The 24586-nt window shown below is 38.1% G+C and overlaps 1 protein-coding gene across 2 annotated transcripts in view; it reads left to right on the top strand.

Annotated features, from left to right (window-relative positions):
* SPTLC3 (serine palmitoyltransferase long chain base subunit 3) overlaps nt 1-24586 on the top strand; it is a 149547-nt gene that overhangs the window by 65333 nt on the left and 59628 nt on the right. For both annotated transcript variants that reach the window (XM_072800056.1, XM_072800055.1), the window contains 2 exons: nt 12299-12423; nt 14583-14676. In XM_072800056.1, coding sequence (XP_072656157.1) covers nt 12299-12423; nt 14583-14676 — 219 coding nt within the window. The remainder of the gene's footprint in view (nt 1-12298; nt 12424-14582; nt 14677-24586) is intronic.

Here is a 24586-nt window from a genome sequence, read left to right as displayed (position 1 = left end):
TGAAATATACATAGGTCACATTATTGGATCACAGTGAAATAAAGCTAAAAATAAATAATAAAGTTAGAAATAATTTTTTAATAATAAATTTATTTTTTATTGGTTTTCAATTTGCCCAGTGCTCATCCCGTCAAGTGCCCCCCTCAGTGCCCGTCACCCATTCACCTTTTTAAAAAATCTCTGGAAGGTTTCAAAGCTCTTTCCTAAGAGACTCTTGAATCAAAAGAGAAATGAAATTACTTTTAGATCATATTTAGAAACTATGAGAACACCATAGGGTCCAACTAGCTGTGTACTGAGGAAAATATATAGTCTTATTTTACTGAGGAAGAAAGATTGAAGCTAGTAAGCTAAGCTACCCAGGCAGTAAGGAGTAAAAGGAAAGCAAAAATATTGAATTATTAAAAATAAAAACAGAAACTCAGGAAATAGAGAAGAACAATGTCTACATCTGTGTTTTAATAAGTCACTAGAGGTGATTTTGATGAGTGGCAACCAGACTTGGCAACCGCTGAACATAATTTGACAAACAAGCATTTAATAAAAGAAAAATTGTAAGGCAGTATTACTTAGCAAAACAAATATGTAAGGAATTAACATTGTAGATCAAACAGTATATTCAAATAACAAGATACCATGATCAAGTAGTCATTTCAGGGATTATGAGGATAGTTAGCTCAATAATAAAGCAATTCATAACATTGAAAAATCCTAGAAGAAAACATACAATTATCTTGATAGGTGACACTAAGGCATTTATTAAATTCAGTATCCCTTCCTAGTACAAATTTTCATAGAATAAAAATAGGTGATTCCAGAATGCAATAAAAAATACCTACTTCAAACAAAAAGACTACTATATTTCATGTTGAGACACTATAAACTTTCACTCTAAAGTCAGAAAAAAGATAAAGATGTGTTTATCCACTGTTTTTAATAACCTCTGGAAGTCCTAGACAACATAATTTTATTTTTCACTCGTTAAGCCAATAAATATTCATTGAATGACTACCGTGTGACAGAATAAGAAGAAGTGATATAATAAGAGGTAAACCACCCATTATTTTTAGATGATCTGATTGTTCACCTCCCAGGTCTTCAAGCTGTGATCTGTGAAGAACAAAGAGGACCTCTACATGGGCTCTTCTTGGGGCCACCATTGATGTTAGAGGGAGCTAAGCAGGAAGGACAGAGTTTTGATCTACTTTCTTCCAGTTTACATATTTAAATAATCAAAAATTTATTAGAAAAAATAAATATCCAATAAAAAACAATAAAGACCTACTTGCATGTAGACCAAGTCCTGTTTGCCAACATTTCAAATGCATGCACACACGACAATTCGTGGTTACATGAACACTCCAGACAGACCATTGGAAGCTGTTGTCAGTGGCAGGCAAAATGAGGACAAGAGGAATAAGAGAGAAGCAGGAGAAAAGGAACCAAGGGGACACAGTAGGAAAGGGAAATGGGGGTATCTTAGCTCAGGACTGCACACCAGAGAAGACAGTGGGGGGTAGGGCAATTTACGATACTCAGGGGTTTCTGTAACCTGGGGCTAGTTAGGCATGTAACTGGCACACTGTGTGTATGTGGGTGGGTCAGTGGGTGGGTGTGAGAGCCTGGTCCCTGGAGGAGGTGGGTGGCTTCCATAAATAAAAAAATAAATAAATTTAAATTCATATGGTAAAGTCAATAATTAACAATGAGAAGATATGTTGGAGAAATTGTTATTAATAAATATGAGCAAAACTGGCAAACATCTAGGAAATTATGTTGAAAATGTCTAGACTATTTTAAGAAAACTATAAAACTGTTGTAAAGGTCTTAAAAGAAGACTTGAAAAAAATGAGATAACAAATCCTAGAAGGGAATGACCTGGTGTTATACTTCTATCAATATTTCTCCAAATGAATATGTAAATTGAACACCATCCCAGTGATATTAATAGATGGGGAGAAGAAGTAGGGAGTCTAAGTGGAAGTCTAGAGACAGACACTTGGCATACTCATTTGTCTACAGTAAGAACAATGTTTCAAATCAGTTGGAAAATGACCAATTATGTCATATTTAGTATTATGATAACTGGCAGATTACATAAGGAAATAAGTTAGATTCCTACTTCACATATTATATCTCGGTAGATTCCACTTGTGTAAATTGCAAATGCATTTGCGATTGAAATATATAAGAACAATCTTATATATAAGAATAATAAATAAGATCACCAGAAATAACTACATAAATAAACTGAAACTGAATGAATAACTGAAGTGATGAATGAATAACAAATGAACAGAGTAAAATGACTCCAACAATTCAAATACAAAATGCACTTCTATGTACTCCTTGGTTAAGGCCCTGCTAGGACTGTCAGGCTGTAGTTCCTTTGATGTGCGTAACAACTCTGTTTCAGTCAATTCAGGCTGCTGTAACACAATATCACAGACTGGGTGGCTTATAAACAACAAAGTTCAATTCTCAGGGTTCTAGAAGCTATGAACATAGTCAGGTGAGAGCCCTCTTCCATGTGGAAAACTTCCGGTTGTACCTTCATATGATGGAAGGGATGAGCCAGTTGTCTGGGACCTCCTTTATAAAGACATTAATCCTATTTATGAGGGCTCCGTCTTTATCACCTAATCACTTCCAAAAGGCCCTACCTTCTATTACCATCACTTTGGCGTTAGGTTTCCAGTATGAATTTTGGAGAGACACAAACATTCAGATCACAACAGTCTCTTCTCCAGCTTGTCACTTATAATCACCCTTCAATTCTATAACCATAATGACCTTCCAGAGAACTCACTTTACCTAACCCACTTTACCTGGCAGTACATCCTCTTAGTGGGAGGGATCCATTTTAAATGAATTCCAGGCTGACTCCATGCAACACAGGACACCCTCATCCATGGAAAGCAAGCACTCTTCCCTGTTAGAGGAAAGGCAGCTTGCTCCCACCCCAACTTCTAGACAAAAACACTTGCCCTTCAAATATGTCAAACCTGACTCAGTAGTCTACTGTGTCCTCATGCTCAGGAGAACCAGAGAAAGCACTTCCAGAAATCATAATGGAAAAAAGCCAACCAGATGAAGCATTTAAACATGAAACATGAAACATGAAAACCATGCCAACAAAGTTAAAAGTCGAGGAACAAAATTAGAAAAAGTTATTTGCAAAATATAAAACAAAATGCTAATGTTCTTAACATGTAAAAACTTACAAACTAGAAGAAAAAGAACATCTCAAAAAGTGGGCCAAGATTCTGAGAAACTTCAAAGGAAGCAAGACTGCAGTCAGGATAGTATAATATTCTCAATCTTTTCTTTATCACTCCCTCCTGTGATATTTTAATATCTGTTTATGTAGGTTATGGAGATCTGTGCCATATACATAGAGTAAATTATCTGCCCTCCCTCCTTTAGGAGCAATATTATCCCTGCTGAGAATGCATAGCAAAGTGGTTACCCTTCAGGGGAACTAGATGGTGACCAGAAGGGGGCACAAAGGGACTTCTTGGGTGCTGTCTATATTGGTGTGTGTGTGTGTGTGTGTGTGTGTGTGTGTGTGTGTTTTATGCAGTAATATGGGCTTCATAGGCTCAATACTCAGAATTTCTTTCATTTTTTACATGTATGTTACAGTGTAATGAAAATTTTACATTAAAAAGTAGATCAGTATACAAATGGGCAATTAAGGGGAAAAAAAGAAATACAAGTGGCCAATGAACCTGTGGAAAATACTCTGTCCCATTAATAATTAAAGAATGATTAAGACATAGAGTTACTATTTCTCACCTAGTTGGCAAAAGTTAAAAGTTAAAATATAAATTTATATATCTCCCATAGGCACGCATGGGTGGCTCAGTCGGTTAAGTGCCTTCTGCTTAGGTCATGATCCCAGCTCCAAGGCTCAGCAGGGAGTCTTTCTCCCTCTCACTCAAATAAATGAATAAAATCTTAAAAAAATAATATCCCATAGTTTCAAAGGAATAAAGAAAAGGGCATCCTTATATACTGTTGGTAGAGTGCATTGGAAGGCAATTTGAAATATATCAAAAGAAAATCATTTAACTCAGCAATGTCATTTTGAGAAATTTTGCCTTAAAATATTTGAATTAAGTGTTCAGAGATGTGATTGAGAAATGTATGATCAAGAATAATCACTGCAATATGCTTAATAGTAAATATTGGGAAAATAAGTGACTTTCCAACAATAAGAAATTGACTAAATATATTTGGTAGATAGTTTAACATTATCTTATTTTTTTAAAGGTTTTATTTATTTATTCATGAGAGACATGGTTGGGGGGGGGGGGGACAGACACAGGCAGAGGGAGAAGGCTCCATGCAGGGAGCCCAACGTGGGACTCGATCCTGGGTCTCCAGGATCACACCCTGGGCTGAAGGTGGTGCTAAACCTCTGAGCCACCTGGGCTGCCCACATAATATTATTTAACCATGTAAAATTATAATGCAGTTTCTCAGCAATGTGGTTGAGAGCAAAGGCTCTGGGATTAGTTTACTTGAGTTCAAATCCTAGTTCTCCCTCTTTAACTAGCTAGGGCCTTTGATAAACTGTATGCCTTCCTAGTCCTCCATTTTCTCAAAGTGGAAAATACATTGCTAAGAGGATAAAACAAGTTATAGAACAGTATGTTTATTATGAGTCCATTTTTAAGCATACACTTTACATGACTATTTGCATTGATAAAGATTGTTATACTTTATTTTGTGGTAGCTTCTGATTTTTCCACAATGATCTCATATTTCTTGGGTTAATTATTTCCTTAAAAGTCAATAGGAGTCTAAAATGAAGGCACAGATTTCTTTGGGCTTCCAAGATTGGCCCACTGAATCAGACTGAATTTTCCAGTTTACTGGAGGGACCCTGCCACAGGGTATGTGGATTCTTTAGCATTAAACCAGTGGCTCCCAAACTTGAGCTTACATCAGAATCACCTGCAGGGCTTGGAAAAACACCTACAGAGTTTCTGGTTCAGCCAGGCTGGAATAGAACCCAAGATCTTGCATATCTAATGACTTCCCAGGTCATATCCATGCTGCTGCTCTGGGGACTACATTCTGGGAACCAATGGAAACTCTCTTGTGTGGCTGACTTTCTTGACAAAATCAAATATTTTCCAAAGTGCAATGGTCTTTTACTTTATGTGGAGTGAATATTACCTATGCCTGGGGGATGAGGTCTATTTAAAAAAAAAAAAAAAAAGAAGATAAGTAAGAGACAAACCAGAAAATCAGTGAAGAAAGTTAGCTTTGATCTAATTGCTGCTCTAGATTTCCAAATTCAGGAAAGGTTAAATTTAGGCAAATGAAAGAGAAACTTTTATTTCCTTTCTTCCCCCTTCCCCATTTTTATTCTACAAGGGTGTTTAATTTCTTGGTCTCTCTTTACCTGATTAGGAGCAGATGTGTAGTAACAGTGTATTATTTGAATGCCTACGCTCTATAAGTCCTTTGGGCTGCTAGCAACTGTTAGTCAGAAGCTCACTTCTAAGAAAACAAACTCATGGAATGCCACAAGACTACTTCTGTGCCAAGGAAAGCTCATCTCTCTCTACTTAGAGACCTTTCTTCCTTTGAGAAGGAAAGCCTTGTGCTTAATTCAGCTCATCAGAGAAACCTGAAGAGTAAGCATACCTCAAAACTGCCTCGTGGAGAATATTCATTCAAATTATAATTGCAATTTTAAAAAATAGCCTTCAAATATTTTTTTTTTAATTTTTACTTATTTATGATAGTCACACAGAGAGAGAGAGAGAGGCAGAGACACAGGCAGAGGGAGAAGCAGGCTCCATGCACCGGGAGCCCGACGTGGGACTCGATCCCGGGTCTCCAGGATCGCGCCCTGGGCCAAAGGCAGGCGCTAAACCGCTGCGCCACCCAGGGATCCCCTTCAAATATTTTTATCTTAAAATATACGGAAAGGACAAAAAATTGGAAAGGACACATTAACTTAGGAATCAATGTGACTGGATATAATGAGAAACTATTTTCCATTTTCAAGTTTCAAATATGATTTTTATGTTAGTTGTACCAATTTGCTGAAATTTCTGTTTCTGTTTCAGAACATGGTCCTAAATCATTTGATAATTTGTCTCCCTCTGCCTCTTTCTGAAAAGTTCTCTGCTATCATTTCATTCAAATTATCAAGGGCCTTTCTGTTTCTTTTTCAAATATTTGTGTCTAGGTCCAGGAAATGTATAGATAGTCTCACTAGCCTGAACTATTAAAAAAGAGACTAGCCTAAATCTGCAAAATGTCTAAATTAAAGCAATTTTGAATAAATATCATCTTATGGACTTCAAGTTCCTATGAGAATGGGCAGTCTCAAGAAATTGCTATCAAATAGAGATCTTGTTTTCTTTTTTTTAAAAAGCAATTTTAATTAACATAGTTTTATGCAAATCAATTCCATAAATATGCTCTAAAGCAGTGGATTCAATTAAATAAGCTATAAACATGCCCACATCAATTGGTTTTGCCTTCTTAATTTACAACAGCAAATTCTTCATAAACAATGCCAGTTCCTCTCTGACCAAATTATTATAAATTCTGATTAATGAGATTTCGTTCCATTTCTCTCAGCCTCTTTATTTTCCTTTAAGAGTATTTTTAAAGGAGACAATCAGAGGAAATGTTTGAGAGTAGGAAAATGAAAGTATATCTTGGTTCTTGAAAGCCTTTTGGCAATTTCCCGATACCTGCTATAGTTCTGACAAGGTAATTGCCCTTCTCTTGACAGTGACAGAAATTACAGCACAGCCAAATTGCAACTAGCAGAGATATTTCTGCAAGTGCAGATTTGGCTTTGTAGATTCAACAAAGCCAAGCAAGCATAACAACTCAACAAGATATCCCAATAATTTTATGTAAGTATAATACTTGCCAGTAAGGTAATACCTGGGATGATTGAACAAAGTTGAAACTTACAGAATTTCAGAATATATGGATCTTCTACTGTCTTCTCCTTACCCATACAAAGAACATAAAATGAGATATATGAGACCTAGAGATTTTTTAATAACCTGCCAATGGTTTTGTAGTCTAGTTTTGAGGAGTCAAAACTAGAGATCAGTTCTCCTGAGTCCCACTGAAGAGCTCTTGGCACTACCCCATGCCATTCATAGCTAAAACTAGAGACCATCCACTTTAAGGGTCACCAGGCTCTTTCAGTTGCCTCCTGCTTTTGTAGTGCCTGCAGGTCACAAATAGTTTTTACAATTTTAAGTGGTTGAAAAAATAAAAATAAGAATTTTTGAAATTATATGGAATTCAAATCACAGTATTGATAGATAAAGTTTTATTGGTACATAGCCACAGCCATTCTTTTGTGTACTGTCTATGACTACTTTCACTTTATAATAGCAGGGTTGAATAGTTTTAACAGGGACCATCTGGCCCACAAAGTCCAGACTATTTTCTCTCTGGCCCTCCACAAAATGTTTGCTGTTGCAGATAAGTACCTTCCATCATTGCAACTTGGGAAGAAGAGTCCTCTAGATTTATTAGCAGTTGTCCAGATTTCCAAATCCAGTGCACATCAATGTACATCAAAGCTTAGTCTCTTACTTCACTTAGACAAAAAAAAAAAAAAAAATCCTGTTGCATCCAAACACACTAGGGATATAAATTAACTTTCATTAACATCAGACCCTATGTATATCCTTTACAGCCACTGATATCAACTTTAGGAAGACCAAGGACATTGTCAATGTCTACCCCTAACTTCCCACATCCAGATCCCCAGTTCAAGCAAAGTGGCTCAGATGTGGGTTGATATCCATGGCACAACTGGAACAGCCAGGTGAGCCTGCTTCTAGATCAAGTCTAAGAAACAATCTACAAACAGGATATTCAGGACAAAAAGTGACTACAGTCACAGTTTGGTAAACAGTCTTCACATGTGCCACACAGGAAGAATTGGTGGTGGCGAAATAAGCTTGTTAATAACATCCACACTCTTCACTATTAGTCAATGTCAGTTTGAAGGCCAACAGTCTATATGCTCTGACTAAAAAATATGAGCCAGTCAGTATCAATAAAAATCCAGCAGAAGTATACAGTACATAAGCATAATATTGGTGCTTTCTCCTGCATCTGATTTTTACTGATTTGATTGATGGCAGCAAGCCCAGTGTTTGGCACAGGAAAATACCATTGAGAGAGGTGGGAAGAAGATACATCCAGCTTTTTATTCAGTTGTTTTATTCACGAAGCAGGTTTTAAGTATCCCATTGGATAAATAAACCTTCAGGATGAGAACAAGGGTCAATATATGCACAGCATAGCAATTTGGAGATCTAGTGTCACTAGCCAATTTGTGGTTGTTGTTGACCTTCAGAGACTAAAAAAGAAGCTAAAGTCAGGGAGAAAGAGAAAAATTACTAGGAATTTATTTGTACCTTTGGTTAGGACTATAGCTCTGCTTTCTGGGGATTAAAAGAATTTCCATATTTATATAACAAAGACAAAATGTTGAATATAATTTCTGGACCCACCCCAGCACTCAGACCACCAACTGCAACTTGACATGACTCAGGCACCTCCACCCGATTAGGATATGGCCTGAATGTTTGCAGAAAGCAAGCTCATGAAGTTTTTGTGACTGCTTTATTTCCCTTAAGTTCTTGCTACATTTTTAGTTCTTCAATGTGAAGAACAGGAAAAGGAAAGCAGCACTCAATTAATTCAGATGAACCATAATTTTCAGTATTCCTTAATGAGCACCCCATCCAGACAGCCCAGTCTGAGAGGTATGGCTTCCTGAAGTAGAAAGTGTTGTTTTCTACAAACGAAGATAAGCCCCTACATGCAAAACCACTGATAACTCAGCTGTGAGACATATGTGGTCATAGAAATTGGTATATCTGAATATTAGTTTACTATCCATTTGACCACTGGAGATCCAAAAGAAGGCTAGATCTGGAGACCTAATATGAATACCTGTATTTCCTCCCTTCTTCCTCTCCTTAAGCCAAGGCTAATGGTACAGACTGAAAGAGGGTCCTTTCTCGGTATGGTTTTGGACATACCCACTTCTTACTAGTTTATTGGCTGTTTGATTGCTTACAACACATTCTACATTATCCTGAAGACTTTTAGTGATGTAGTTGTTATAGATAAACCCCTGGATGGCAGATTTGGGGAAGATGAATATGAAGGAAGACATCACAGAGACTCACTGTGAACTTCTACTCATTACTTCTGGGTGACTGGGCCAGGACACAGTTGTCACCTGACTCCCTGGGAAGGAAAGGCTTATGAAGAAATTTACCAAGTTGGCAATGTTTGGGCACCCTCCAACCTTGCTGGAGGTCTTCTTCAGGTATGGGTGTTTCCAAAGTGGAGCTCACTTGTTGCCCTGGCATCATGTGACTTCTCAACCTTCTTCCTTGTGACATCCCCTACTCTGTGCCCAGTCCTGTCTTTATTCTCCATCAAAAGGTAGCATACAACTCAACAAGCACCTACCATGTGTCTAGGCTCTGTGGTTGCCAAGATGAACATCTCACACACAGTATCAGCACCTGGGGGCTCTTTCTGTAGTAGAGAAAATGGCCCCATGAATGTTTTCAGTTCAATTTAATAAGTGCTATAATCATTATGTGATGAAGCTTATGAGATCTCGGAAGAAAATGACCAAGTTTGGCTGGGGAAACTGAGAACAGCATCTGAGAAAAGATATCATATTAGATGGACTCAAAGAATGAGTGGGACCCACAAGAAGACCATTGTATGTGGAGGAAAGACCACTCCCAACATGAGGGAAGCCTAAAACAGAACCTCTCCCAGCCTCTCTGGAAACTTCAAGGAGAGGTAACCAGAAGCCACTTTGCTGTTTAGTGGATTAGCTGAGGCCAGAACCCAAGGCCGTCATACCCAGGCCAATGGTCTTTCATTACCTATCCTTGGGGTCATTCCCTTTGGGATGCAGTTTCCCTTAGGTAAAAACAAATCTGATAAGTGACTATGTGCCCATGTCTTATCCTTAAATTATAGTATTTCTTTTTTCTCTATATCTTTGATAATAAAGTTTTAAATGACAATTTAAATTTTTTAACTCCACACCCCCAAAATTAATTATGCTAGAATATTTGTTCACTATGGTTTCTGACAATTCGGGGGTAAATGAATTCAGATTAAGAAGAAAGGCCTCTAGCCATCTGTTGTATGACAATGTGACCTCTCAGGAAGGACAAAGATGATCCATGAAATGTCCTCTTTCATATTAAATGCAAAATAACTCTTTGAACTCACTAGTCAATACCTTCTCAAGTGTAGCCTTTCACCGTTTTAACACAGTCAGCAAGCTAATTTACCAGTTTAAATAAAATTCTGGTATCACACTCTGTATAGTAAAATATGTTGATCCTTAGGTTTATAATAGTCCCGAATATGCTAACAATATTCCTTTAACTTAAATCTGAGTTAAATCTGCTTCTATATTCTGTGATTGCAAATTACAACATCTCTCCACTTGTACATTTTTGTGTTCTGTCAAGTGTATCCTCTACAGCAGCACAGTCCAATAAAAATATAATGCAAGATACATGTGTAATTTAAAATTTCTAGTAGCCATATTTTTTTAAGATTTTATTTATTTATTCATGAGAGACACAGAGAGAAAGAGAGGCAGAGACACAGGCAGAGGGAGAAGCAGGCTCCATGCAGGGAGCCCGACATGGGACTCGATCCCGGGTCTCCAGGATCAGGCCCTGGGCTGAAGGTGGCATTAAATCTCTGAGCCACCTGGGCTGCCCTCTAGTAGCCATATTAAAAACAGTTTAGAGAAAATAGGTAAACTTATTTCATAATATGTTTTGTTTGACTCAGTATATCTAAATATTATTATTGAAACACATAATCAATATAAAATATTGAGCTATTTTACATTATTTTTATTGTACTAAGCATTAAAAAATAATGTATATTTTACTCTTACAGGACAACTCAATTCAGACACTAAATTTTCATTGTTTAAAGTGAAATAAGTAGAATGTAATCAGACACAAATAATATAGTAGTGTTCAGTGGAAGATATTTTAATGCTTCAGCTGTTAAGTTTAAATAAAGTTAACTAAAACTAAATACAATTTAAAACTTTATTGCACTAACCACATATAGCTAGTGGCTACCATATTGGACACTGCAGATCTAGAAAGATCTTTCATATTAAATGCAAAATAACTCTTTGAACTCACTAGTCAAATGAGAAAAATAGCAATATTTTTCTCTTTGATGGCAAAGAGAAAAATATAAGGATCTTTAACATTTACTCTTAGTGAGGCATAGGGATTGTGTATAAGAAGGAATCAGAGTATAAGCATATAAAAGGTAGCAGAGTGGTAAAAACATGAACTTTGGAATTAGACCAGATTATCTCTGTTGGTTTTCATCTGTGACGTCTTTACACCTCAGTTTTCTAATCTCTAAGATAATGATAGCTGCATTATTGGGTTCTTAAGATTAAACGAGATAACCTAAATAGCGGGCTTTGAAATTTAGAACATTCCAAAGGTTCAGTAATTTATAACTATATTGACTAGTATCTATAGAAATCCTGGGATCTGTTTGCATTTAAGTGTGAGGCCTCTCTGAGAGGGTTATAATTTATTTTTTATTTTATTTATTTTATTTATTTTTATTTTTTTGAGGGTTATAATTTAATTAATCACTTGTGGGAGGTTGGGTGAGAGAAGATTTGTGGTATTTTTGTAGGTTTTATTGCATTATCAATATTTATATTGAAAAAATGCATCAATCTTAGTATAGAGCTCATTAGATTTTCACAAAGCAAACATACCAGTGTAACCAGCACCCAAATCCAGAAACAAAACATATAGAGAATCTCAAAGTTCTCTTCGTGTTTCTAATAAAATTAACCACTATACTGACTTCTAACACCATAGGTTAGGTTTGTCTGTTTGTAAACTTTGTATAAATGAATTCAGCCTGTATGAGTGTATAAGTATCTGACTTTTTGCACTCAACAACATATTTGTGAGATTTTTTTTTCATTTTGTTGCGTAGGGCAATAGATTGTTCCTTCTCATTACTGCGTTTAATTCCACTATGTAAATACCTCCACAAGGTGTTTAATTTATTCATTCTACAGTATGTGGATATGTGGATTGTTTCTTGATTGCAGCTGTAGCAAATATACCTGCTACACACAATTCCACACATGTCTTTTGGTGATGAGTATGCACTGGATTTTGAATTTTCAATCTTGTTGAGAAAAGAAGACTCACTCATCCTATCATTTTATGTGCAGGAACCTTGGATAAGCATGAAGAATTGGAGAACCTTGTGGCTAAGTTCCTGAATGTAGAAGCAGCTATGGTCTTTGGGATGGGATTTGCAACTAACTCAATGAATATCCCTGCTCTAGTTGGAAAGGTGAGAATTTCTTAACATAATTGTCTTCTGCTATGTTATTCCTAAGAATTATAACTCTGAGCAGGTCCTTCATTAGAAGTATGGCTGAGAAGATCCTTTTTCTAGGAAAAGCTGATTGAATACCTAGCTTTCTAAATAAATATACCACCTTAGTCCAGCAAATCTGTTCATAGTGATATTGTTTATAGAATTACAGTCCTAGATGTGGGTCACATTTCATCTTTGATGATAGTTTAGCAAGAGCAATTAAATTTTTTTAATATTTATTTAGTCATGAGAGACACAGAGAGAAAGAGGCAGAGACACAGACAGAGGGAGAAGCAGGCTCCATGCAGGAAGTCCGATGTAGGACTCAGTCCCGGGACTCCAGGATCATGCCCCGGGCCAAAGGCAGGCGCTAAACTGCTGAGCCACCCAGGGATCCCAAGAACAATTAAGTTTTAAGGCTCCCAAGTCCTCATTTACAATGTAGCAAACACTTATTGGGCATTTATTTGAATAAAATATTTTGTTCATGCCACTCATTCATTTATTCATTCAATAGATCACTTATTGAGAAACTACTTTGTCCTCATATAAGGCAAGATACAGGGCATACAAAGATGAACAAGACCTGTGCCTTGTAAATCTATGTTGTTTACAGTCTAGCGGGGGGAAACAATGCACCAAATAAAATAGGATGAATACCCCAGAAAAGACAAGTGTATACGTGGAGAAGAGCAAAAGAGTTGCTTCCAAGCTCTTCTTGAGAAAGGCTGAGATGCCTATGCAAAGTGGATGACATGAGAACTGAATCTGTTACTTGTCCGTAAAGTTTTTTCTTTAAGATAAGGAAAAGGGAGCAGCATGCATAAAGCACTGAGCTTTGGAAGAACTAAAATAAAAGATAGTAGATGAAGAAGAGAACAGAGACGAACAGAGATGAAGGCAAGTGCCAAATTGCAAAGAGCCTTGTAGTCCTGCTTGAGTACTGGAAATTCTTTCTGAGGAAAATGGGGAAGTTGGTTGGCTCAGTTTAAGTAAGCAAGTGCCATAATCATATTTAGGTTTAAAAAAATCTGACTCAGAACAACTAAATGCAATATATGATCTTTGATTGGATTCTGCACTGAAAAAAAAAAGAATGAAAGATAACATCTATAAAAGTCATTGATATAATTAGGACAGTTGGAGAAAGATGAATTTGGACTATGTCTTAATACACTACATAAATGACTTCCTGGGCATGATCATTGCATTGTGATTTAACCAAAAAATGTCCTTATTCTTAGTAAATATATGATGAAGAATTTAGGGGTGAAATATCATGAAGTTTACCAGTAACTCTCAAATGCTCACCAAAAAATTATAAATACATAAACACACATCTAGAGGATGCAGGTATAAGAATATCACTGGCTTTTCCCCTCCAAATTTAAAACATGTAATATATGGAGTTTCCAAAATATGAGCAAGAACTCAAAGATTCTGGGTGACCACAAATGGCCACCATAGTTTGTCTATGCATTTTTGGTACACTTGAGCAATTTTATAATTTAGAAAATTTGAAATTAAAAGATTCAAAACCATAATTTATAAGCAGTAAATTTGATTGATCTTTTTCACTGGCCTCAGACTGAATTGCCATCCATACTTTTCCAAATGCAAAGTTTTTAGCTGGAAAGCACTGATGCTTTTGTGTACAAGGATGTCAATACAGAGGAAAATGAGAATAGGAAAACAAGAGCTTGAAAGGCCTTACAGAAAAGACCCCTGCCTTCTAGAGGAAGTATACCAAAACCTTCCCAAATAATCCAGCACAGGATCAAAGAACCCCAGCAAGTCCAAAACCCACCAAAAGTATTTCCACTTTCCTGTCAAACATCAATTCTTTAGAAATGTGAGCAGCCTCTAACCAAGATCTTGAATAATGTTCTCCAATGAATATCAAATGCAAATGGTTAAAGATGTAATCCCTTAAAAAAAAATCCCCATCTTCATCAGCTAATTGTCTACAGGATTTTATCCATATAGACACCAGGTAGAACTCAGCCTTTTAAAATTAAAGAGGGTTTGGGGAATGTGTGTTACAGGTCTGGAAGTGTCTTTCTGTTCCCACATGTTGTTTTTCTTTAATTTTATTTATTGGCCTGTGTTTTGTGTGTTTATTTTCTGAACAGGGATGCCTCATTTTAAGTGATGAGTTAAACCATGCATCTCTTGTACTTGGGGCCCGACTTTCAGGTGCAACTATAAGGATCTTCAAACACAACAGTGAGTATCAGTGAATTTATCCCAACATACACTGCTTGCTTGTAGAAGGAAGTAAAAATAATTAATGGGGCTTTGTCCTTACCCTTCAAACTGGGAACTTAACCTAATGAAACACAATTATGTTTATATTCACTACCGGCTTGTTAACCTCTGCTGACCCAAAACAAATGGCTGAAGTGCTTTAAACACCCAGATTGCTAAGTGTAACCCAAACACATTAATGTCACTATTATTAGTGGTCTTACCATGCAGCCTCAGAAGACATGACTGATCTCTTAGGACACTGATGTTTAATTATCAGAGGTGTTATAACTTCCTTTTCTATAATTCTGCCTTAGAAAAGGTCTAAGACTTAAGTTTTATGTTATAGTCAGGTAAAAAGTCATATTCTTCCTTACAATGTCTACTTTCACCATCCCCCCCCCCGCCCCCAGCACCGGCTTACAATCTAGTAGGAGAAGCAGATACATATCAATCAAAGTAACTGTATCTTAGGTTAAGTAGAAAAAGGGCCACAGCAATATTGGGCAATGGTTAAGAGTACACGCTTTGGCCAGAGGATATTTTCATGCCCACCAAGATAGCTAAAATCAAAAAAATGACAACACTAAATATTAGCAAAGATATGAAGCAACTAGAACTCTTGCCCACTGCTGGAGGGTACAGTGATACAACTTCTTCAGAAAACTGCTTGGCAGTCTTATAAAGCTACACATATCCCTATACTGTGACCCATAAATTCCTAATCTTGGAATTTCCAGTATATGTCCATAAAAAGGCTTGTACAAGAATGTCCATAGCAGCTTTAGTCATTATAGCCAAGACTGGAAACATCCCAAATAACTATCAACAAGAGAATGGAAAAGATCTGTGCTGTATTCATGTGATAGAATATGACACTCTGATAAAAAAGGAATAAACTACTGATACACACACCATGGATGACTCTCAAGAAAAATTACTTCTAAAGAAATAAATCAGGTACAAATAGTATATACAATATGAATTTGTTTATAGTAAATTAAAAAAACTACTAGACAAAACTAATCTATGGTAATAGAAATCATAACGATGCTTGCCCCTTGATTGTGGGGGAGGGAATCAGTGAGAAGAGACAAAAAGGAACTTCCTGGGGTGATAGAAATGTTTGATATTTTGATTGGGATGATGTTTACATTCTTATTAGAATTCATTGAATTTTACATTTAAAATCTGTCAATTTCCTTGTAAATAAATTTTCCTAAAATATAATTGTTATCATACAATATCTTTGGTATTAAAAAGAAAAGTATGGGCTTTGACCCAAGCATTTGTGTCCTCGTTCTATAGCTTATTTGCATGTGGTCCTTGGGAAATTACTTAACCTTCTCAAATTTCAATTTACCTATTCAAAAATGAGGATAATTACGATGCCTGATTCATGATATGTTGGAGAAGGCATGTAAAGTTCTTGCTTAGCACAGTGCCTGGCAATAGAAACTTCTGAGTTGCTTGTATCTGCTGCGTTCTTATGATTATTATTATCCTCATCATTTTCACTGTCAGTGCTACTAAAGGACAGTAGAAAACATAATGACCCAGAAGAATGCAGAGGTCATTTCATTTTGGGGATTGCAATGAAATGGGTAGTATTTGCCATAGACTTTGAAGGATTAAGAGAATTCTGATTGGAGATAAGGGGAAAGGTATTTCAAACAGAATAATATGGTGTAAAGCAAGACCTCTAGCGTAAGCTGAACTTCTTGAAGAAGAGCCTGAAAAATAAGGTCTTGGCCAGTCAATGTAGAGCCCCTAGGATATATATACAAGCTATGATATATGTACTTCAAGAAGCAACAAAACACATTTGGACAGTTCTGCTTCATTCCATGCTGTACTCCAGATAAATTGGATTTGCTCAAAACACTTAGTGGCCCTCCCCTATGTCTAGTGGCAGTGAAAACAGAGATATAGGTTTTAAGTTAAAGCTTTGAACAACATCAGATGGAAAAGACCATCTGCTTATTGGTTGTAAAGATCAGCTGTCCCCAAAAACAGTTCTCGTACACCTCCTCTATCCTGCATTTGTTATTATATGGAATTTAGCCCAAATTCTACCATTATCTACTTTTCCCTTGAAGGCTTTATAGAGGCAATGATGATAGATAGATAGATGATAGATAGATAGATAGATAGATAGATAGATAGATAGATAGATAGATAGATATGCATACATACCCAACCGGAATTTTTCTTAATCACCAACCAAGAATTTCCTACTCTCCAACTTAAGACTTTTGTGGTAGTGATTCTCCAGTGATTTCTCCCGCCTCCTGGTATTTATGCCCTTGGGTAGGCCCTTCCTGCATTGTCTCAGGGTTGGCTTATGTCATGAAAAGATTACATTAGAGGTGATGGTATGTCATTCATAAGGTTAGGTTTTTAGGGGCATTGTGGCTTCTCTCGGTTCTTCATTCTGGCATCACTAGTGGAGGCACTTATACAGCCTATGCAGAAGAACTGGGGCCTCTTGCCAACAACCAGGTGAACGGGATATCTTTGCTGACCCTCTGGCCTCACTCAAGTCTTCAGATGACTGTAGCTCCAACATCATGACTACATCTCACAACTTTCTTGAGGCAGAACACCCACCTAAGGTTCCTAATCCTAATTAGGATCTGTGGATAATAAGTGTTTGTTGTTTCGAGGTAATTTTTGACATAGCCATAGATAACTAACGGAGCTTCTCTAGCCACCATTACTATGCAGAAACTGGACACCCAAGTGTGATTTCCCATTTCCTCCTCCTATGAATCTAAAACGAATGACTCAGCAGACCCTAAGTCCTTTTACCCAACTGCTTTACACACCTAGTCACTGGCAAAGAAGCCAAAATGGGACACGGTGGAGGACAAACCATTCTTGGTCTGCATGGAGACAAGAAACTTGAGAGCCTATAGCACATAGGTCAGGAAGTGAAGTAGGGTTTGGCTAATATTTTTTGAGATAGTTTCCCATGGCTCATATGGCAAGGGAATATCAGGACCTGACCCACCATGCTAACAACCCCTCTTTTGAGGGGAGTGAGGTAGGGGATGGCTTGAATTGATTCTTTTCCTGTTGGCTGAGGCTAAATTATAAAGAGAAGGGATAATCGTCACCTGTATCCCAGTCCCACAAATAGTTATCAAAAAATACTGCTCCTATTCATGGATATACAGAGTAGATGCCAACAACATGAACACATCAGTGAAGATTATTTCTACAGTTTTGTTCAAACACAGTTATATACACATGATTTATCAGAAACTATACAATGGGAAAACTTCTAAGCAGACCCCTACAAAACAACTTTATTTTAAATATTCAGATAAACTGATGCAGTTCAGCCACAGATTGAATCTTTCCATTAGTTCCAATTGCTCAATTGTTCCAGGGACATAGAGTAGTAGTTCAACCGGCTTCTTCTGGTCTAGCCCATGGCACCCTACACAGCTATAGCATATCTTCTACTTCAGATTCCCCTCTCAGGTTAACAATTCCAGTGAAAATACATCCAAAGGAAAGAATAGTAACTACATGAGAAAGAAATCTGACAACATCTGGACAGTGGGTAACAATGATGCCAGTTTCATTGATGAGGGGCAGATGGAAGTGTGTGTCTCCAAATGTGATGCCCTAAGAAGGACTCAACATGACTTATGTTGTGTTCAGATCAGAACACTGAATTTTATCAATAAACAACCCTGAAGTAGAAATATGCTTTTGAAAAGAAAACAGGAAAAAAAAAGGGAATGTATTCTCCAAATATGCTAATATTGTAAAAGACAAAGAAAGGCTGAGAAGATGATCCAGATTAAAGGACACCAAAGTGCTGTGATAACTAAGTCCAGTACCTGACCCTAGACTGGATTCTGAAAGAGACAAGGAGATGCTATAAAGGACATTCCTGCCAGTTCACAAAATTGGAATATGCCAGTAGTTAGACACTACGAGGTAAGATTATGGTATCAACGTTAAATATACTGAAGTGAATAGCTTCTCTGTCATCCAGGGTAAACAAACTGTGGCCTGTGAGCTAAGAATAGTTTTCACATTTTTTTAAAGATTTTATTTATTTATTCATGAGAGACACAGAAAGAGAGACAGAAACACAGGCAGAGGGAGGAGAAGCAGGCTCCATGCAAGGAGCTGATGCAGGACCCGATCCCGGGAATCTGGGATCACGCCCTGAGCCAAAGGTAGATGCTCAACTGCTGAGCCACCCAGGTGTCCCTAGTTTTCACATTTTTAAAGGATTGTATAAAGAACAATGAAGAATGTGTGACAGAGACTATATGCGATCCACAAAACCTAAAATATTACTATCTGGTCCTGTAGAAAAAAAGTTTGCTGACCCTTGCTGTAGTCTCATAAGAGGATATATCCTTAGTCTTAGGGAAGGTATATTACAGTGTTCAGAGATGCCATGATATATGCAAATTAGTCTCAGTTCAGTAAAAAATTGTATGTGTGTGCATGCACATATATACATACACACATACATAGAGATAGATGATACAGTGATAAAGTAAATGGAATAAAATGTTAATAGATGAATCTGGGTAAAAGAGTACATGGGTGTTCTTTTTTTAAAGATTTTATTTATTTATTCATGAAAGACACACAGAGAGAAGCAGAGACATAGGCAGAAGGAAAAGCAGGCTCCTTGCAGGGAATCTAATGCAGGACTCAACCCCAGGACCTTGGGATCATGACCTGAGCCAAAAGCAAATGCTCAACCACTGAGCCACCCAGGTGCCCCCATAGGTATCCTTTGTAGTACTCTTATTCTTGCAATTTTTTGTTAAGTTTAATATTCAAATAAAATTTTAATTCCTTAATCTTCTGCTGAAATTATAATTCAAAAATCAATTTTATCTACCAATTTTACAAAGCTTTCAACACATTCAGTAACTTATTCCTCATGTCCTCCCTTTGTACTCACAGAACACAAATAATAGTTCTCACTTACATCTCTATAATAATTGTTAGTTGCAGTTATTTTATACCAGCAACCAGCACTCATTGAGAATTTACGTTGATGCTCAGCCAGTGGCCTTCTCTTATGTACTTATATAATTCATGGACAACCCCATGAGGTTGTCCCCATGCTAGTTTACAAAAGAGGAGATGTGGGCTTGGAGGTATTAAACAACTTGTTCAAGATCATACAGCTGCTCAGTGGTGCAGCCTGGAGCTGTCCGTACAAATGCCACCCCTTCCAAATAACTGAGGGCTGTGTGCCGCAAGGGTCCGAACTCCATTATCTAGTGAAAATTCTCTCTCTTTTTAAGATTTTATTTATCTATTCATGAGAGACACAGAGAGAGAGAGAGGCAGAGACACAGGCAGAGGGAGAAGCAGGCTCCATGCAGGGAGCCTGACGTGGGACTCAATCCCAGGTCTCCAGGATCAAGCTCTGGGCTGAAGGCAGCACTAAACTGAAAATTCTCTTATGTATGAGCTGCTGTTGCTCTTAGCTTTCTGTCATAGGTAGAATAATGAATGGCCTTTAAAAATGTCCACGTCCTGGGGGTGCCTAGATGGCTCAGTTGGTTAAGCCTGATTTCTGGGTCTTGAGTTTAAGCCCTATATTGGGTCTTGATTCCTGGGTCCTGAGTTTAAACCCTATATTGGTCTCCATGCTGGGTGTTGAACCTACTAAAAAAAAAAAAAAAAAAAATTGTTCATTGTCCTAATCCCCAAAGCCTGTGAATATATTACATTATATGATAAAGAGGAATTAAAGTTGCAGATGGAATTAGGATTGCTAAACAGCTAACCTTAAAATAAAGAAATTGTCTGCATGGGTCCAGTGTAACATGGTCCTTATATGTAAAAAAGGAAGCAGGAGAGTGAGTGTCAGAGTGATGCTGTGTTAGAAAGATGCTGATGGTCACTGTTGGCTTTGAAGTGGAAGATCATGCACCAAGGAAAGCCAGAATCTTCTGAAAGCCAGAAAAAGACAATGAAATGGTTCTCCCCTGGAGTTTCCAGAAAGGAAAGCAGCCCTGCCCGCACCCTGATTTTAGCCAGGTGAGACCATTTTGGATTTCTGGCATCCAGAACTGTAAGATAAATCTCTGCTGTTTGTGAGCTATAGATCTGTGCTAATTTCTTACAGCCCAAAAGTAAACAAATATACTTTTATTCTCAGACACACAAAATCTTTGTTCCCACTTGCCAGCATGCTTACTAGTTTTGCAATGGGCATTCTTTCCCAGCTATTGTGCTCACATCAGAAAAACAGCCACTTCTGAGAGCAGGGGTATTTCCAGGGTCTTTTGAATGACTTGCTTCCTTGAAAGGTGAGAGAAATGAGATGGTGTATAGAAGGGGAAGAATTAAATGAGGTCACAATATGTAAGGAATCAGTTGCTGCTGGCTGTCTTTCTTGCTTTGCTATTCCCAGGATAATACTAAATTCCTCAGTAAACAATGATGCTTTAATCCTTAATGTGCATCCACACAGATTGGAATGATAATGTAAAGAAGATGTAGAAGATACTAAATTGCCTTCTTGTGTGTGTATGAGACATGCAACCAGCCCAGATGGAAGCCAATAACTTGTGAGACAGGTTCTTAGGAATGGCCACCTCAACCAGAATGTTCTTAAATATCGGGATGATGAGATTTCATACAACTCTCTACTTCTGCTCTCCTGGGCTTTCCTCTACATGTGTCTTCTGCTTACATCTTGAAGATACTACCCTGACTTTTGGAGGAGAAGAGGTCCTATTTTATATAAATCAGTACCAGAGGATACCCTTTGTTATTTACAGCAACTGTATGTAAATCAGAATTCCAGGCCCTGAATTTTTGAATGGTGTGTGGGTAAAAAATATACCTAAGATACAGTTAAACCTATTCAGACCATTATAAGCTTTGAATCCTATGTGAACATGCATGACAACTAATTTGAAGCTATTCCTCACTTCTTTCTCAGTTTCCCACAAAATCAGAACAAGGATCAAAGGAGACCAAACAGAAGGAAAATTCTGAAAGGGAACAAAATTGGAACACGCAAAGGCTACTCTCCAGGGAAACTCTCCAAGGAATCAGAAGTGCATTTTTAGCAGTACTAAATTCAAAGTCGGATACCAGACTTCTTTTTCACCATAGATTAGTTCTTCCTGGATAGTGAATATTGACAATTAATGAGACCGTACCTATCATTTACTCTGCATTCCCTAGAGCCAAGCACTATATTAAGCCCTTTACATAATCAGTTCATTTAATTTTAACAAAAACCCATATTCATAGTTCTTTCCATTATCTCTACTTGTTAGGAGGAAATTGATTCTTACAGTGATTAAATGATGTGCCCAATATCACACATGATAAATGGCAAAAGTCAAAATTTAAACCCAAGTGTGTTGCTCTTCTCTTGATTCATTTTTCCCAGGAGCAGAGCCTGAAACAAGGGTTTGAATGCAAGTCATTTATGTAGGATATGATCCCAGGAAGCACCAGCAGATGAGTGGGGAATAGAGACAAAGAAGGAAAAGCAACCCACAAAGAGTGTATTGTCAAGCAAGTTACCACAATAGAAAACTGGAGCTGAGTCCTCCTAGGAAACTCTGGGTGCCAGTATAGACATACCTCAATGTTATCTCACTTGAGACATACCCTCAGTGTTACATACCTCAACGCCCCCAGTGTTACAGTGGGGGCACTGTGTTATTTATACACCAATTCCCATTTGTGGGTGGCTGGAGGCTGTTCCTGCTCAGGCTGAGTATGGCCTCCACAGCCAGGAGAAAAGCCCATGGACAAAGAAAGGTCTGTGTTTGCAATAAGAGGTGGGCTGAGGGATATAGGCAGAGCCTGGACAGCATCTGCTAATGCTCTGACCTGCTAGCTAAGTCCAGCTACTGCCAGGGCATATGTAGGACCCAAAGAGCTGTGGGTCCTTGTGTAAAAATCAATCTAGTGTGATGGCTTATCCTGCTAGTAGCCTAAATTTTAATTCAGAATGCTAAAGCTGACCCTCTAAATTCCTCTGGCTAAGTGCTAAGAATATCTCCTTGCATTTTGTCCTTGGGCAGCTTCAGTGAAATAGCCAGGTCTGAGGTTGCCTTTGCGATTCATCAGGTACCACAAAACAGACTCTTTAGACATTTCATAGCTGAAGCTAAGGAGTCAGCTCCAAGCAGGGACAATCACCATTCTGGTGCATTTTGAGCAAGTGGGCCTCAGCTCCCTGGGGCACCTGGATGCCTTTGGTAAACATCCTCCCAGCTGTGTATTAACAGCTCTGGCATTCCAGGCCTTCAAACCCTGGATAAATGTTAACTCTCTGGAAAAGTTGATATCTTCTTCCAGAGATTTGGGAAAATATTTTTTTCTCTGAGTCCGCTCACTTTACTGATAATTACATAGGACCTAGATTATAGAACAATGTTTCTCAGACTAACATACACCAAATTCAGTAGTGGGGCAGGATGGGGGTGGGGGCTTAAAATGCAGATTCTGATTCAGGAGATCTGGAGTAGGGCCTGACCTCTGGCATTTCTGCCAATCTCCCAGGTAATGCTGATTCTGCTGGGGTGGGACCACACTTAGTGAGGCTATAGGCAATCTTGTCCTCAAGGGTGTCACGAAGGGCTTCTTAAACTTGTCTTGGAGAGGAAAAGCAGTATTTTCAGCTGGGAGAGTTGCCATGGGGTCAGAGGCCTGGGCAGGCCAAGAATTTGGAGCAGCTGGTAAAAAAAAAAAAAAAAAAAAAAAAAAGTGGAGAAGAAGAACCTAGAAGCACTTAAAGGCCAAGAGGAGACAGAAGAATGAGTGTAATGGTTTGTGGGAAAACTCTTCAGTTCTGCCTCTGAGGGCTCAGCAGTGCTATTTGAGTACAAGGTCAAACCTATAAACAGCACTGAGATGACTTTTTACGAGCCACAACTTTTCAGATCTTACGGTCTGACTTGGACTCCTGATCTGGCTTGTTCTCTTTAATAAACACAGCGATTGCCTCGATATGTTTAACAGCAACCAACAGTATTGAACTCTTGCTGTAATGAGCCTTTTACATGTACTAACTCATTTGAGCCTCATAACTACACAAGGCACCTACTAGCATCATTTCCTTTTTACAAAGAAATCGACACAGAGTACTGAGGAGACACAGAACTAGTAAGAGTCAGAGCTGACATTTACACTGAGGAGATCTGAGTCCAGTTCCCATTTTTAAGCACAAAGCATTTTTACCTCCTTCCCCAGCCCTTTCCACCACTGCCTCCCCGTGGCTGGTGAAGTGCAGGAGCCTTGCTCTCCCACGCAGCTCTCCTTGAGCGGGGCAGTTGGGTTAGACAGATGCAGCTAGGGTTCGCTCTGGTTGCCGTTGACCTGAGATGCAGGATCCCAGCACTGACTGCTGAGCCTCCCACATCATTCCTTGAATCATATCTCACCTTCCTGCACTGACCTCAAGTGCTTACAGATCCCAACTCAGTACTGTGTTTAATTCTCCCTAGAGAACTAGAGCCCTACATGCTATATCGGGCCAGAGCCTGAGGATACTCTGTTCCCATGCTTTAGGTTATTCCTGACCTTATCTCCTGTCTCTGAGGTCAGAAGCTGCTGGTATGATCCCCTTTCCAGGTACACAGGTCCTGCCCCTAGCACCTGCCTTACCCTCAACTCAGCTCAGCCCTCTGCTCCCAGTTGCCTTTGCACTCTTGCAAGGAGATCACCCTGCTTCTCTCAAACCTGCCTAAAGGCCATTCAACACCTGCCTGCATATTGACAGAGCTATTAAGAAAATCTGAACCAAAATATTTACCCAAACTGTAAAACTTAATGTACCAAATTTTCAATGCATTCGGGATTCCCTCATTGATCTCATGGGGAAGAGACTCCATAAATGTGACTTTGAGAAAAACATTTTCTT

This window comes from Canis lupus, chromosome 26 (assembly GCF_048164855.1).
Source record: "Canis lupus baileyi chromosome 26, mCanLup2.hap1, whole genome shotgun sequence".
Classification (NCBI taxonomy): Eukaryota; Metazoa; Chordata; class Mammalia; order Carnivora; family Canidae; genus Canis; species Canis lupus.
The sequence above is the reverse complement of the archived record's forward strand: the minus strand, read 5'-3'. Positions and strand labels throughout refer to the sequence as shown.